Source organism: Sylvia atricapilla, chromosome 5, assembly GCF_009819655.1.
Source record: "Sylvia atricapilla isolate bSylAtr1 chromosome 5, bSylAtr1.pri, whole genome shotgun sequence".
Taxonomy (NCBI): Eukaryota; Metazoa; Chordata; class Aves; order Passeriformes; family Sylviidae; genus Sylvia; species Sylvia atricapilla.
This window is the reverse complement of record NC_089144.1, coordinates 46,026,600-46,042,088: the sequence shown is the minus strand read 5'-3', so window position 1 is coordinate 46,042,088 and position 15,489 is coordinate 46,026,600. Positions and strand designations below refer to the sequence as shown.

Sequence of the window (15,489 nt, the reverse complement as noted above, 5' to 3'; positions counted from 1 at the left end):
ACACCAAATCCAACCTAATCTTAACTCTGAAGAAATTTCGGAGTAGTTTAATCTCAGATACGTTATGTAATTTTTAAATGATTTTTTTAAACCTGTTTTAAAAGATTTGAAAAGGGGATGTGGGAGAAAAAAATTAGAAAAGCAAAAAGACTGATGTGAAACAAAACAACAAATTGTAGTAGCTGAAAGTGAAGGATGACAAAAGAGCAAAAGACCCTAATTTACAAGGAGAATAAGAAGTGAGATAAACAAGGAGCATAGAAAATTAATTATAAAATGAAGTTTAAAAGAATAAGAAGGAGATAAGAGAATTCACCTGATCAGCTGTTCAAAGGAGATGTTAACTCTGAAATCTGGTGTACTGGGGGCAAGGAAGCCTCTGAACCTAGCTAGGCAAAAGCAAATAGAAAGAAAAGTGCCACACTGTCTCAGGTTGAATCTGATTCATAAAATAACCTCAGGAGAAATCTTTAATCTTCCATCATGTGTAGTTTCATGATTCAGAATTTCAAAAATATGGGCCAGTACATGCTTCTCATTTCCACAGCTCTTCACAGGACCTTGCAGCACTTATGAAGTCTATGAAATCAAGAATGAAATCTATGAAATAATTTCTTTAACAGCTGTATTTAACTTCTTGAGATATCTCTGTGCAGATTTTTTTTGAGCACTTTCTTCAAATAGTTTCCTGTTACCTGGTTCTGCTTGTTTGCTAGTCCAGTGTTGCTTAGCACAGAGCTGTAAAAAGATTTGCTCAAATTTGAAATTACATAAATTTAGGTTTATGGTGCCAGGAATTATAGGATAAAGGGTTGAGTTTTCTTAGTATTTTTAGCAAGACTATGTAGTATATATATTTTTATATATATACACTAGCTAGTGTACTAGCTTTTAACAGTAGTCTAAAATTTTTACTGAATTAAGTAAAATATTTTGATTGGTCATGGTGTCATGTAAATTTTCAAGGGATTTTTTTTTCCTTTCTAGATGAAAGCAGTGAAAATGATTACTCATAGGTGGTGAGTGTAGTGTTACTATTATCCTCTAAAACTTCCCAAGACAAGGACAGGAATTGCTCTGAGACAGTAACTCCTTTTTTCAGAAAATATTAATTTCCATTGAAGTCAGAGTAAGGATGACTCTTGCTTAGACCATATTTCATCAACCACCCAACTGTCAGAAAAATACATAAAGGAAAATTAAGCATAAAGATACTTTCTCTTTCAGAAAGACATTTAGCTGCAATTTGATGGAAACTAGGAAAATGCTAGGAAGGGATCACTGGATGTCCATCTTATGCTTAAGCTCTTCTGTAATCATCTAATAGTAGCCACTGTGATTGAAGCTGATGAGTGATGAAACTAGATGAGCTAGATGAAGCTGTGCTCTGATCCAATGCAGTTGATCCTGTGGTCTTGCAGAAAAGCATCTATCTGTTCTTCACTAATTCCTTGTGATTCAATAGGCTGCATTCTGTATTTCTGTTGGGTAAGCCAAGGATATACATCTTGAAGTCATGCATGTTGCAATGCTATATTATATCTTTATTTGATTATCCCAGTGTCTTTTGAAAAAATTATCCCCCAAATCTATAAACTTAAAACAGAAAATCAAAATCTGGAAAGACTAACTACATCTCAAGCAGTCTTGCTGCATGGTAATATATGTTACCAAATACCAGAGAGAAATAGATAGATGATAGATAGATAGATAGATAGATAGATAATTTCTCTGCATTATGGTAATGACATTCTTGAATAGAAATGAGTCCGAATCCAGTGGCTGTGCTCTAGAAAACAGGTATTTTAATTTTCCAATAAGATCTGCTCCTCATTGAATGAACAGCGTGCGTTCTGAAGGACACTAAATTAAAGTTGTCAAAGCAATCAACTGAACATGAAAAATACTCTAACTTTGAAGTGTCTGTGATGAATGTATGTTTCATGATATAGTGGAGTGCTTTGACTGAGCTCTTTCTGAGTAAATAATACATCAACCATCAGAAATGCAAACTCGTAGAAGGGCCAGTGTGGTTCACAAAGTACAGGTCACTGCTGACAAATCATCTGTCAAGTAAAATGAATTTTCCTTGTCTTTGAGGTTATAGTTATTAAAGATACAGCACTTCTACAGTGGTAATGTAGAGTTATAATCAATATTGGTATAAAAATCAGAAAAGAACTTTGAGAATGATTTTTCCTAGTCACTGAGGGTTTTTCCATTAGCTTGATTAGCTGTGATCTGAGAGCTATTTTTGTAAGTTCTGAACCGCACATAAGCAATGGAATGTAACATTTAGATCATAGATACTAGATAATGCTACTTAAATTCAAGCTGTCCCTGTTGATTTTGTTTTGTTTGTGTATATGTCATGAAAAATGTCTCTAAAATCACTTTCAGAGAAATATTCAGCATCACCAAATATTATTATCCACAGTGCCATCATTATCCAAAGAGCCAGGTTGCTGACAGAAGTTACAGATTTTATGCAAGGCATTCGTTTTTATTTTCAGAGTTTTATAAAAAATATCATTTAAAATCGCTAAGCCTTTGGAGTTACATTATAGTAAAACTGAAATGCATAAGATAAACCAGAATCCTGCATACCTTCCTTGGAAGCTGGTCTGCTTCTCCCATAATAAACTTTAATTATAGTGGTGTGCTGGATGTTTGGCTGTCCTGGGTTGTAGTATAGGATGTATTCTATCACCATCTTCATGAACTGATGAATCCAATTGTTGGAGCAGTTGGCCTCTTCCCAGGCCCCCTCCCTCTGGGGTGCCTTCAGTTAATGGCCCATCAATGCCTTGCTGCAGGACTCATAGATAACTCCCTCTGGGAGCTCTCTCTCTTTAATGGGCCATTAAGGACCTCCTGTATGACTCATCATCCCATTGTGAGATGCTCCGCCCAGGGGGAGGAGCCAAGCATTCTCACCTGGATATAATCTGGGATTTGGGACAGTACAGGCAGCCCTTATCTACTGGATTCCCCGAGGACCAGAGCTACCAGACCTTTCTACAGGCTCACTGCTTCAGGAAGACCACCTTGCCTGGACTGCTTCCATCACCCTGCTCAGGTTGTATTCTGACTCTGTCAGTGGTCTTTTTGTATTATTGCATTTATTTTATTTTATCTTTTTTTCCCTTTTCTTCTCATTAAATTGTATTTCTGACTTGGAGCCTCTCACTCATTTTACTTTCAAACCACAACATAGGCATAGGTTTTCTCATATGACATCTTGTTCCTAGCTATCCTTATCTCCTCTCAAAAATACATACATTAGATTAGTTTATTGACTAGAACACCCTGCCATGCTAACTGCTGTTACACAAGTTCTGTCACAGTGTAGACAGTTAACTGTATATCTGTGTGAAATCATAAATATAAAAACTATATCCCATTTAGATTTATATAAGGCTGGAAACTTTCATTAAAAAAAATTCAGTACTTACTCTAACATCATTTTCTTCTCCAGCTTTGCTAAACTTACCTGCCAGCTTACCTAAATGATTCATTCCTTCATATTCTCTACTCGGAAAATTTTTGGTTACTACTAGTCACTACTAAAATCCTCCACCTTTTAATTCCTTAACACAAGAAGTGTTTAGCAATGTTTAACAGGTATTGATGTATCAAAAAAGAATTGTTTAAAATAGTCTGTACATAATGACTGAGGGAACACCTCCTCTACAAGTAATGACTGCAGTTTCTTCTTAGTCAAAGAACAAAGAGATATCAAGAAAAATTCATACTGTTAATGGTAGAACAAATAAATTTGAGAGGCCCTTAAATTACTTAGCATTTAGAGCACATCTGCCTTACAACATGTTTAAAATCATGTGCCCTCTGATATCACAGATTCGGTCAATTCCAAGCCCCACAATAAACATATTCTGAATCCCATTGGGAACAAGATGTCTTGTAGAAATTATCGTATAGCATACCAGATGGCATCTTTCTTGCAGACATCGCTTCAGTGTGCTTCTTCTGTTGCCTTGGAGAAAAAGGAGCCAAGTACTGCTATCTCTGTAAGAGACTTAAGAGTCAGCTTTCCCTTGTAGGAATGGGTACATCTTTTTTGATTGTGGTATCACAGAAGGATTATCAAGGAATTTATGTCCTTTGAGATCACAGGAAAGCATGATAGTGCGTAAATATGTTGAGAAGAGACCATCTCATACAGTCTGCATGGTGCTTTCAATGTCAGCACCAGCTTTATGCATAGGCAAAGTGTAGGCACTACCTGCAGCAGCACACTGCTGGGGCTGGCACTGAGTCATAGACTTAAAAAAGTCAAGAGACAGCCTTTTAGTCTCAAAGCAGGGGCATCTGCTCTGGGTTCACATTGCACTGGCTCAGAAAAACTGCCCAAGCAGCCCTCCTGAGGTAAAACACCTGAACTGGCTAAACATCTGGAGATCTTAAAGAGCTACATGATCACTAATCCAAACAGTCCTGGCTCTGTTCTGTGCCTGCCTTTGCCTTGCTACAACCTTTGGCGGAAGCAGGAAGGAAGAAAAGTCTTGTAGATAACAGGATACTTTAGCAATGAGACAATAGTCAGGGGTGAGGACTAGGCAGCAAGCCGACAGTTTCTCCTCACTTTCTTTCCCCTTGCTGAGCAACCTTATGTTGTGTTGATGGGTTCAGACATGTAGTTATACTGGCAAAGGACAGAGCAGGAGAGAGTGCACGGTGGGAGCAGCAGTGCTATAATCATCCAGGGCTGGAGCTATGGAGACAGTTAGACACATTACCAACAGCTACATGAGGAAATGTGTCTGGGGAGCCACTCAGCAACTGAATTTTGCCTACACTGTTGCTAGGCATTGAGCCAAGCACTCCTCATCTCTGGTAGCATAGCTTCCATGCTTTTTATAGTAAGGTGAGGAAGAAGCAGTTTGACCATGAAACTAGTGTATTGATTATTGTGTGTGCCTTTTTGTGGGCAGCAAATTTTTGGTATTGGGGAACACAATGCAGAGACATTTGTGTCTCTGCATTTATAGGAAATACAGGAGCCAGTCATGCATAATCCATTCAAAGGGATTATGCTTCACTAGATCTCTTTCTGATATCAATTTTTATGCTTACAGAGGAAAGGGGAAGACAGAATCAGGAATCCTTTTCAAAGAAGTTTATTAATTCTCAGTCAACTAAGAGAAATTCAGAGATTATAGAACTCTCACTGTGTTTAGGATAACTTCGTTCTCAGTTTGCCCGCTGAAGAGCTTGCCCAGCCTTTTGAATTTGCCTGCTCAGGGGAAGTCCCCTATATTTCAGCTCAGTGTAGCCTACTCTTCTTCATGCCTGGGCACAATCCTGAAGGGATTATGATCTGTCTATATACAAAGATATTGATTCATAGTAAAGAAAACTTTTCAAAATAGGGATGATTTGCAGACATGTGAACAAATGCATTTCTATCTCTGTGAGGCCTAGATTTCCTATCAGTTTGGCATATCTATTTTCTCTGAGAAGGAATTAATCATCCATTCATTTATTTGAAGTACATTCAGCAATTAGAATACTCTTAAAAGTTCCTTTGACAACTGCAGATTTACCAGTGCTGGTGAGTGCTCAGTATTCTTTTAAGACATAATGAACCTTTCATACTTGGTGTAGTAAATTTATCAAGTCAGTAAGAATACCTGTAATAATAGTCAGAATAGTTCAGAAGTTCCAATAAGAGACCTTAGGCAACTTTCCAACTTCATGAAAGATCTTCTATGCTCAACTAAAATTATTCTAGAAAACTATAATGGACTTTGGTTTGCATGAGATGTTTGGCAAATCCAGGCAGCAATATCAGAGTGAAAGTTCATCCCACTTTAGTCCAAGGACTAGTTAGATTGGAACTGAAACTCTTAAAAATATTGTTAATTCTATATATTTAGAATCTGTTCTGCGACTGCTCAGGGACCTCCTGTGTGGCACTGGAAGATACATCTGATGTGTTGGTCAGACTGTAGGTTTGGATTTCTATGAAACAATTATCTGCCGTAGTACCATCAGTCTCATATTACCCCCTTGACAAATATCTATAATTTCTTCATGCCTGGAATTAAATTCCTCCTTAGAAGTGGTCATTGCTCAAGATTCACAATAGATAAGAAAAACAAAAAAAGTAGTTAATGTGCTCAATAAATGAAGCACCACTGACAAGATTCCTTCTAGAACTGTACCCTCAGTATACCTATTTCTGCCTTTTTTCTCTAAGTCCTTTCATATGCTTATGAAAAGCAAAAGTTTAGTAAATATTCCTTTCAGAACAAAGGAATAAAATATTTCCATCTCGAGAGAAACTGTCTCAATGATGAAGTGTAGATAGAAAATACACGATGAGTTATTTAATTTCTTATGCAGAAAATGAATTTTTCACTCATTTAAAATTTATAATCTTTTTTCTTTTCTGTTATAGTTGATAAAGTTTAAATCCTCTCTGGAAATCTTGTGAACCTTACATGTCTACTTGCTATCATTCATGTTTTTGTAAGAAAGGATATAAACTTACATTTTTATTCTTTTAATTATTCATTTGAAATGGTGACCTTTTCAATTTGAATTATTATATGTTGGCATGAAGGTTTTCTTGTGTCTTATAATATTTTACAGTTGAAGAAATCATGCAGATAATCTAATTACTTTGACTAGAATTGTTGTGCCTTTTTTGTCTTTTGCTGTACTACACGAGAGAAATTGTGAAATGTATTCATTATTGATTCCTAAAGGGTTTTGCTATTATATAAGCAGAGATTCAGACCACTACCTATCTTACATTAAAAGGGGAAAGGGGAAGGCGCAGTGAACCATGCCATGGGCTATGCTTTAAGCATTGCATTTCCTAATGTCTCGTGAAATGTAAAAATCTACAACAAATAGAAATGTAAAGCGTAACTGTATGAAGATTCTATTCAAATTTAAGTGCTCTAGGTTGCTTTTGAATCTTGCTATTTTCTGCATTTGTTTTGACTGCTCTCATCATTCAAGATTGACGCTTGGATGGGTGTGTAGGAGGAAGCAGCAGCAGCAGGCTTACAGCTTGCAGACAAAAAAAAAAATCTGCCTTATCTGATGGCTATTATTGAAAATGCGAGGTGTAGCCTAGGCTGGGTAATGAAGGGGAGCGAGCGAGGGGGAGCAAGAAGCATGGAGCTGCATACTGATGAGTGTAGGAGTACTTGATAAAAAGAATTCTTGCTGCTGGCAGTGCATTGCTCATTGTGGAGTATTCCAACAATCACATATAACGGAGAACAGCTTAGCTGACAGCTTGATATGCTTTTTTTTTTTTTTTCCCCTACTGTATGACGTACTGATCTGTAGTAAAGATTAATAACCAAGAAATGTAGAGCTGCGATCAGATCTTACGTTATATACTGACCAGAAAACTATGTTTTACTTCTGAATTTTCTGTTTGCTGAAAACATTAATCTGTCAAGCTGGCGGGCTCGTTTGATACCAACTTTTCAAGGAACACGATGTGGCAATGCCACCTCTCAGCCCAGGACTACCGCTATTATCCAGTGGATGGTTATTCATTGCTTAAACGCCTCCCTCTTCACCCTCCTACAGGACCCCGATGCCCTGTCCAGACAGTGGGACAATGGTTGGAAAATATTGGGCTACCTCAGTATGAAAACCACTTGCTGGCTAATGGATTTGACAATGTGCAATTCATGGTAAGAAATCTTCCGTGCATAGCTGTGTATATACACTGTAGCTGCCTTTTTTGTCTGTCTCTTATGTGCTCATAAAAACCTTAGAGCTATTCTGCATTGCACTAAGATCTGTTTAGTGTTTCACTTTCCTATGTGTAGCTAAATTAATATATAAACAGCCTTTTTATAAACTTCCAGACTGTACATATTACAAAAGAGTCTAGCCTGAAATTTGGTAAAATAAAAACTGAGTATTAATGTTCTTTCTCTCCCTCATCGATCCTCTGATTAAAGAAGAAAAATGCACAGTTCTTTTAATGCATTGCAGGATTTTCATAGTATGAAAAAACTGCCAACACCCCTTTCTGCAGTGCATCAGATTCTTACTTTTATTTCAACATTAACTTGTAATGATAATTAAAGTACATGCAATGCCATTCTTGCCTTGAGAGGTATTTTAATAACAGAAAATTATTTAATGAAGTGTGCTCTCTCTGCAAGTAATTCTGGATGTCTTGGTTAAATATTTTTGCATTTCAGATAATCAGGCTATGGGATTCACTTGTTGAAACTTATGCCCTGGGAGAAAAAGTAATGCATTCCTATTAATTGATCCATTTTCGTGTTTTAACTCTAGGCATTTATCAGGAATGCTTGAATGAAATTAAATTTTAGTTAGGTCAGGATTTACAATATCACCTGTGGTGTAAGGTAACAGACCTGTCATGCACAAACTTTCCACTGAAATGAATATTGACAGTAGAAAGAAAAGCTTACTTGTCAGGCTGTTATATAATTGCTTTTCTACCTCCTTCAGTATTCCTCTTACTTGAGCCTCTTCCAAAAATCCCGACTGCATTTCTTAAAAAGTATCAGGGCTTAAAACATAATTTAAAATATCTTTAAAATATATTTTAAGTATCTATGTGTATCTTGGAACAATTCTAACTTTTCATAACTTGTATCTACCATATAAGAAACAGAAGTGAAATGGCATGAATATTACAACTATAAAATCATCACATGAGTTGTGTCTTTCCTCTTTAAATTATTTTGCCAACATCATTATATGCCTTTGGACTACTGATAAAAAAATTAAGGGACATATTTCTGCCATTTCCACATTATAATAGTGTAGATATTTCTTCCTGTTTTTACATGGCTGCCATGTGATCATTTGCTTAGATCAGTAAAAATCATTGTAATCTGTACCTTTAAATATTCTTTAAAACAGAGCTGTGCTGTCAGCCCAGCAGTATGGGGGGAAAAAAACCCAAAAGTGTATCATGCTGCAGTTTCCCAAAATGTAACTGCAAATTCTTATATATGTTATAGCATTAGTTACATAAGTAGGTGATCATTTAGTCTTAAAGAGGTTACAAAAGAAAACTGTTCACAAGAGGCTGTAGGTGGAATAACAAATGCAGAGGGGTACACCTACCACAGGTATATTATGAGCACCCAAGAGGACAATTGCCCTGGAGAGCTCTTCAGTCATACCCTGGCTCTGGAGGGGCCTGAACCATGTTCTCAGGCAATTTATATGACTTTCCTACACCTCTTATTACTGTAGTTATGTAAACATACAAATTACATACACAATTTTGTTATGCAATGTTCAAATAAAACTTCTAATGTATCAGGCAGATTAAGTTTTGCTTGCATACTTCTCTGTTAGCCAGTGTTTGCTGGTAATTTTAAGCCTTTTCTGATATATTACAGATGAAACATATAATTACTCTTAGTTCAATCTGAGGTCGAATGCATTGAATAGAAGATTAGACTCATAAATCCAATAAAAATAAAAGAGCTGTGAAATTGTGTAGTAATAAAAAAAATGTATAGTTTCAGTAGTTTTATAATTTCCAATTTATTGATTTCAGTGTTCATCACGTTTTTGCATATTTCAGGTTTTGTCTACCAGAAATCAAATATTTCCTATATTTTATTTGAATTAAACTACCTATTTCTTTTTATAGCACTCCTTTGAATATATCAGCATTATGTAAGAAAAGTCTCTCTTGAAAAATTTAAATTATTTTTTTGAAATCTATTTTTTATTCTAGCCGAAATATTAAAAGGAAAATTAAACTTAAAAAGTATATCAGAAAATGAGAGGAAAAACACCTGCTATGTTAAGAGGAAAATTCAGATTATTCTAAACTTGATATGTTGTATTCTCCCTTAATATGACAAACCAGCTTTACCTTTATTACAGTGGCCTGCATATTAAACTAGAGTTTAAAATCTTATTAACTTAAATGTTTCAGATAGGTTAGCTGCTTTGTGTTGAAGAAATCCAATTGTTCAATGCAGTAAAAATCAGTTAAGACATATTTCTTATTCATTCTGTACAATATTCCTGCTTTTGTTTTTTCTGGAAGCACATTCTGACCTGCATTTATTCATTCTGTTGCCTAAGCAACAACCATCACACTCCTATTAAGTATGATTTAGTAGTACAGGTCTTACTAGCTGTTCAGAACAGAAGAAGGAATATCACAATGTTATAATTAAAGTCCGTGGAATAACATATATCTGAGAACAAATATATCCCATATATAGTATTCTCAACAGCAAAATTCTATTAATTAAATAAGCATTTTAATAGGTGATTTTCTGATGAAAAGATTCGATGGTTAATCATTCATTATATCATGGAAATTAAGTCCTTGTGTTTAGTCTCCCTTGGGCATTAGGAAGTTATTCACTAGACTGTAGTTAGAATAAGGAAGATTTGTTTATCCTATCTGAAGTGTGTGGACTTTATATGAAGAAACAGCTGAATTCCTATTTACTTTACAGTATAAATATTTTTCAGTAGTTTATCAATGTGTGTTTTAAAAATGTATTGAAATGTAGGATTTAAAAAATAGTGTTTTTTCATGAAATAATTTATTTCTATTAAAGTATGTTTGCGCATATAGCAAGTGCAGCTACTCCCCACTGTTAGTGTTGTGCAGGAATGACACTTCCAAAATATTTAGTAGGCCCCAGGCAGATTCAGTCCCAAGACTTGGTTCACATGTGCTTGAATGTGTACATGGATATGCAATCATCATTAACTTTGATAATTTGTTGGGCAATAGGCTGCAGTGTCCTTCAGATGTAAAAATTTCTAGTGACCTTGTGCAGTTACTTCGTATTTGAAGATGCAGATGATACTGCAGTTTCTTAATGTGAAGGCTATTTCACAGGTAAACCAATTCCAAAGTGCAAGAATACATTTAAATCAGTCATAAGTCACAGTATACAAACTAGATATAAACAGTAACAAAACTTATGCGTGTTTTTGGTATATGAACGCAGTGGATATCCCTGGGACAAGCTATAATTTTATGCAGACTTGCAAGCCTACATCACTTAGTATGCTGAGAAAAAAAATTGACTTGCAGAGAAACAGATGTAAATATATAAATGTGCGAGGTCACTAAAAGCTTTCATGCAGTTTTCTACAACTGTGAAACTTCATCAAAGACTCCATTCTGGATTCACAGAGATAAAAGCAGTTCAATCAAATCACTGCCCAGGGGGAAATAGTTCTGATTAAGGACTGTATATGACTGTCTATTTGTAGGTTGTCCTAATAATTTAAGATATCCTGAAATTTAATCACTTATTATTGCAGTTTTTATGTCTCTTAAAAAGATTGATAAAACACACTATGACAAAAACAGGGACCAGCATTCAAAATGGGTTAACAAAAAAAATATGGAGCATTTTATTATATCTTTGGCATTCTAAAATATTGTTCACTATCAACAGTTAATATTTGCATTACAGTCTAGGCTTTCATTGCTGCTTTTAAAAGACATACATATCTACCCCTCCGAGTACTTACGTGGCTTGCATTGCCTAATGGCCTAAGTATTGCATAAGTGGTTTGGGTTTTTTTTAAATTCTCTCTTTTACACTGTTGGGAAACTGAGACACAGAGTGACTGCAGGATCAGATTTAAAACTCTTATACATTTGATACAAGAGGCACTAATTCTTGAAATACCGACTGACCCAATGTTTAACAGATCAAGTCAATTGCTTAAATGTAGGTGTCTAGTACCAATTGAAATACCATAGGGAATCCAGCAGATCTAGACAAAGTTGACAGATCTTTCTGAGGACCAGAGACAGCCAGACCCTTCATGAGTAGCAGCTCAAGTTCAGGTGGGATATCACTGAGCTCCTCAGACAGCTGTAGACTCCTCATGCTTTGGCAGCTGAAATGAATCTTAAATTACACAGAGTTAGAAACTGTGTTTCTAGACAGGTTAAATTATACAAGTCTAGAAACTGAACATAGATGTCTTGAATTTCCACTTATTTGGACATGCATTTCTTGATCTTCTAATAATTTTCTGTATTTGTATTCATCCTGTGAACTTCCCTGCAAAAGTATTTAGGTTTCTCAGTGCTAGGCACAGTCTGCCTTCTCAATTCCCCTTAGCTGGCTGCTTTGGATGTAGTTTTGAGTTAAGTTTTGGGTTTTCTTTCTCCCTTCTTCTCTGTCTCTTTCTTCATTTGTGGTTTTTTTCTTTCATTTTTTTCAGTAGTTCTGGAGGTTGATTAGCTGAAGTTTATCTGAAGACTCTCTTCTTTCAGGTATCATTCCTGGGAACTGCTCCTCTGGAATACATAGTAATTCTTCTTGCCTTTAATCTCTTTTGAGGATCTCAAACTCTGTTTCAAGTATAGAGGACAGAAGCAATTTTTTTTCCTTAGAGTGAAATGCACCTAAAAGGAAATCTCTATGTGCATTAGCTCCGAGTCCTGCATTTGTGGAGACCACCAGAGTAGGGCAGAGATTGATGATTTAGGTATTAGATGAAAGCTAAAAAACTCTCAGTCAGTTTGCCAACACCTCTCTTAAATTAACCATGTAGCTGGTGGTGAAAGAGGCCAATTTTAGAAAAGGGTTCTAGTCTGTAGTGACTTTGGTAACTTCCAGAAGCCAACTCCTAATTAGCAGTTTAGGAGCAGCATGTGCCACAGCATCCATGCTATCAGCTCTCCAGGCCCATAGTGGCTACTGCTGGGACTCGCTGGGATACTCATGCATCATCTGGACCCTAAGAAGATTTAGAAGACATTGTCTGTGTGTAGTTTACCCAGAAAATAAGAACTGTTTAAGGCAACCCTAAAACTGGCTGTTGATAAGTTGATGATATACAAGCAAGCCATACTTTTAGCAGAGTCCCTGGAAGCTGTGGTTTAAGATTTACTACACATCTAATAAGGTCTTAGAATATATTCCTGGAACCCTAAGTTTCAGTTCCCTCATCAGGGCCTCACTCTCACACCCAGGACTTACTATTAGTTTTGTGGCAGACCTACAGAACTTAACACTAAAAATGTGGAGGTCCTAGCTCCTCTCAGTACCAGTGTAGCCTTGGCTTTTTGCATGAGTAAAGTGGCACTGTCATTCTGGTGTTTTCTGAGTCTTCCTCTCCTTCACCCCAGTAACCTTTGCACCTATAGGTCCTCAGGCGGGCCACTTTTTCCATTAGCTCAAAGAGAATGGGACAGATTTAAAGTCCAAAAATAGACAATTGCATGTCTATTTACACATCAGTAGATGTTTAGGTCCATGATCAGTTGCCTTCATATTGAAATTGAGATGTCTGGGACATCTGTGTAGGCTTGGTCTTTATGGTACAAGATCTATAAAAAATGCCATACCTGTCTGGAGCTTCAATCAGATTCCAAGCAATGTACATTTGCAGCATCTCAGATGACTCGAAATTCATTTCTGTGGGTGACTAAGTGAAGCACCTAATCAGACATTAAAGCCAATGTAGCATAGAATGCAATTTAGCTGGGTGGCTGAATAACTATTAGGGTAGTTATTGGAGAATAAATTAAAGTAGATGCATCTGATCAGCTAAACCACTGTCTGGGCTGTTGATGGTACAGCTGAAGATCTCCTTAAGCTGTAATGTAGACTTAGAATTTTTGATGTTTCTAGTTTGGGCTAGAATTCATATAGAGTTCACTGAAAATAAAACACAAAAATTATTTTTATTAGAGCTTTTTCTGCTCCCTCAGAACATCTATCCCTGAGGCTTCAAGATCTTCTTTTTTATCCTTTTAGTAGGAATTCTTGCTATAGAAACTGCAAATTCGAGCTCAGGTGGGTGTCAGAATTGAAGATGTGCCTGTCATCCTGCAATGGCAGTGGGTCTAACAAATAATCCCATTCTACATGCTCCTGTTAATGCCTCTGTGCTGCCCATGATATTCCTCCAGCGACTTAAGAGACAGAAGGGCTTAATAATGTACTACCCAGTATGTAAATAATACCTTGCACTGTCTTTCTCTCTTGAAGTCTCTGGCAAGTCTGCATCATCCTGTGTGAGTGCATGCAGCTATGGAGAGGTAGTGCTCATTCTCCCATGGAAAGGGAGTTCAGAGGAATCTGCTTCATGGTTATATATCTATATATGTAATATGTGTGTGTGAAAAACGCAGCACTGCAGGCTGGGGACTGATCCTGCATTTGATAGAGGACTTAATGAAAATTTTGGCAGTAATGACTGCTCAACAGAGAGATGAAGTTCTTGTGTATTTCACTTGAATGGTTGATTCATAAGGAACACACCTCCAAACTGACTGTTGGTTTGCATAAGAGATCTTTGATATGGTGGATCCCTTTAGAGTCAGAGGGAGTATGTTTTCATCTAAACCTGTCTCAGCAACTGTATCTTGATGGTATAATCAGAGATGGGTCCATCTGCTTGTATGCTAGGTTCTGCTAAGGTAACCTTTAGGTGAGGGTTTCTTTGGTTGTTCTGGAGTATTTGGCCATCTTCAATTGAATGTTGTTCCATACAAGGTTGTACATACAAGGCAGAGAGACAGGACTTTGGGCTGCACTCCTGATCAGCGATCCAGGTGCCAGTATCTTGAGTGGAATGTCTTTGCACTCACCTCTGCCATTCAGTTTAATGAGACTTGGTGTGTGTGTGTGCTACTTTTCTTTCAGTCTTGGAAGCAAGAGCTTGTCCAATGTACACAGCAATGTAGGAGCAAAGGGCCAAATCTAGGTGTTGAAAGCCATCACATGTACTGTCACCACTAACAGTGACACTGTTTCATGGTATATATCTGTGAATATGATACCTGAGGACTGGAATCAATCCTGTCTGTTCTAACAGTATGTTAATGTTAAACAGTGTGTTTAAGCTAAAAGTCTGCCTAGACCAGAGAGTGGCCTCGATGTACAAACACCAATGAGGTGTATTTCAAGACTACATATGTGAGGAATTGGCTATTGGCCTTAAATGCAATTTTATGAGAAACTAGTAGCAAGTATTTAATCTGAAAGCTAGTTTTATAAAGTGAATGAAAATTCTAACAATGTGAATGAGGCATGATGTTTTAATAACTCATAAAATAACAGGTGTAATGCTAGTAAAATGTTCTTGCTATGTATTTATTTAGGGCCAAAACTTTCCAGCTGATTATGTTGACTAAAAGTAACAATAGTAAATCTTCAAGAATTAGAAATGTTTGTGTATAAGTGATGTGTATTACAATGTTCTTGATAACTGATGAAAGTTATGGAAAACTTGACTAGATACAAACATTTTTTTTAAAGTAAGAGAAATTTTAAAGATTGAGCAAGGCAGAAAATCTAAGAGGTTTTATGCTTCAGGGCAATAAACTGAAGATTCACAGGACAATCAATTTTCAGTTCTATTTACAGTTTTAAAATTAATGTCCTGTGTGTAATAAGAAGTTGTAGCTTATTCCTAATTATTCCACATGGGAATACTTTTTAATAAAATAAGTTTAAAAAACAAACAGAATGAAGAAATTCTCAAAGCAAC

The 15,489-nt window shown here is 36.4% G+C and overlaps 1 protein-coding gene across 4 annotated transcripts in view; it reads left to right on the top strand.

The window, feature by feature from the left end:
- ANKS1B (ankyrin repeat and sterile alpha motif domain containing 1B) overlaps window positions 1-15,489 on the top strand; it is a 413,515-nt gene that overhangs the window by 212,813 nt on the left and 185,213 nt on the right. For all 4 annotated transcript variants that reach the window (XM_066319365.1, XM_066319364.1, XM_066319362.1 and 1 more), the window contains one exon: window positions 7,579-7,685. In XM_066319365.1, coding sequence (XP_066175462.1) covers window positions 7,579-7,685 — 107 coding nt within the window. The remainder of the gene's footprint in view (window positions 1-7,578; window positions 7,686-15,489) is intronic.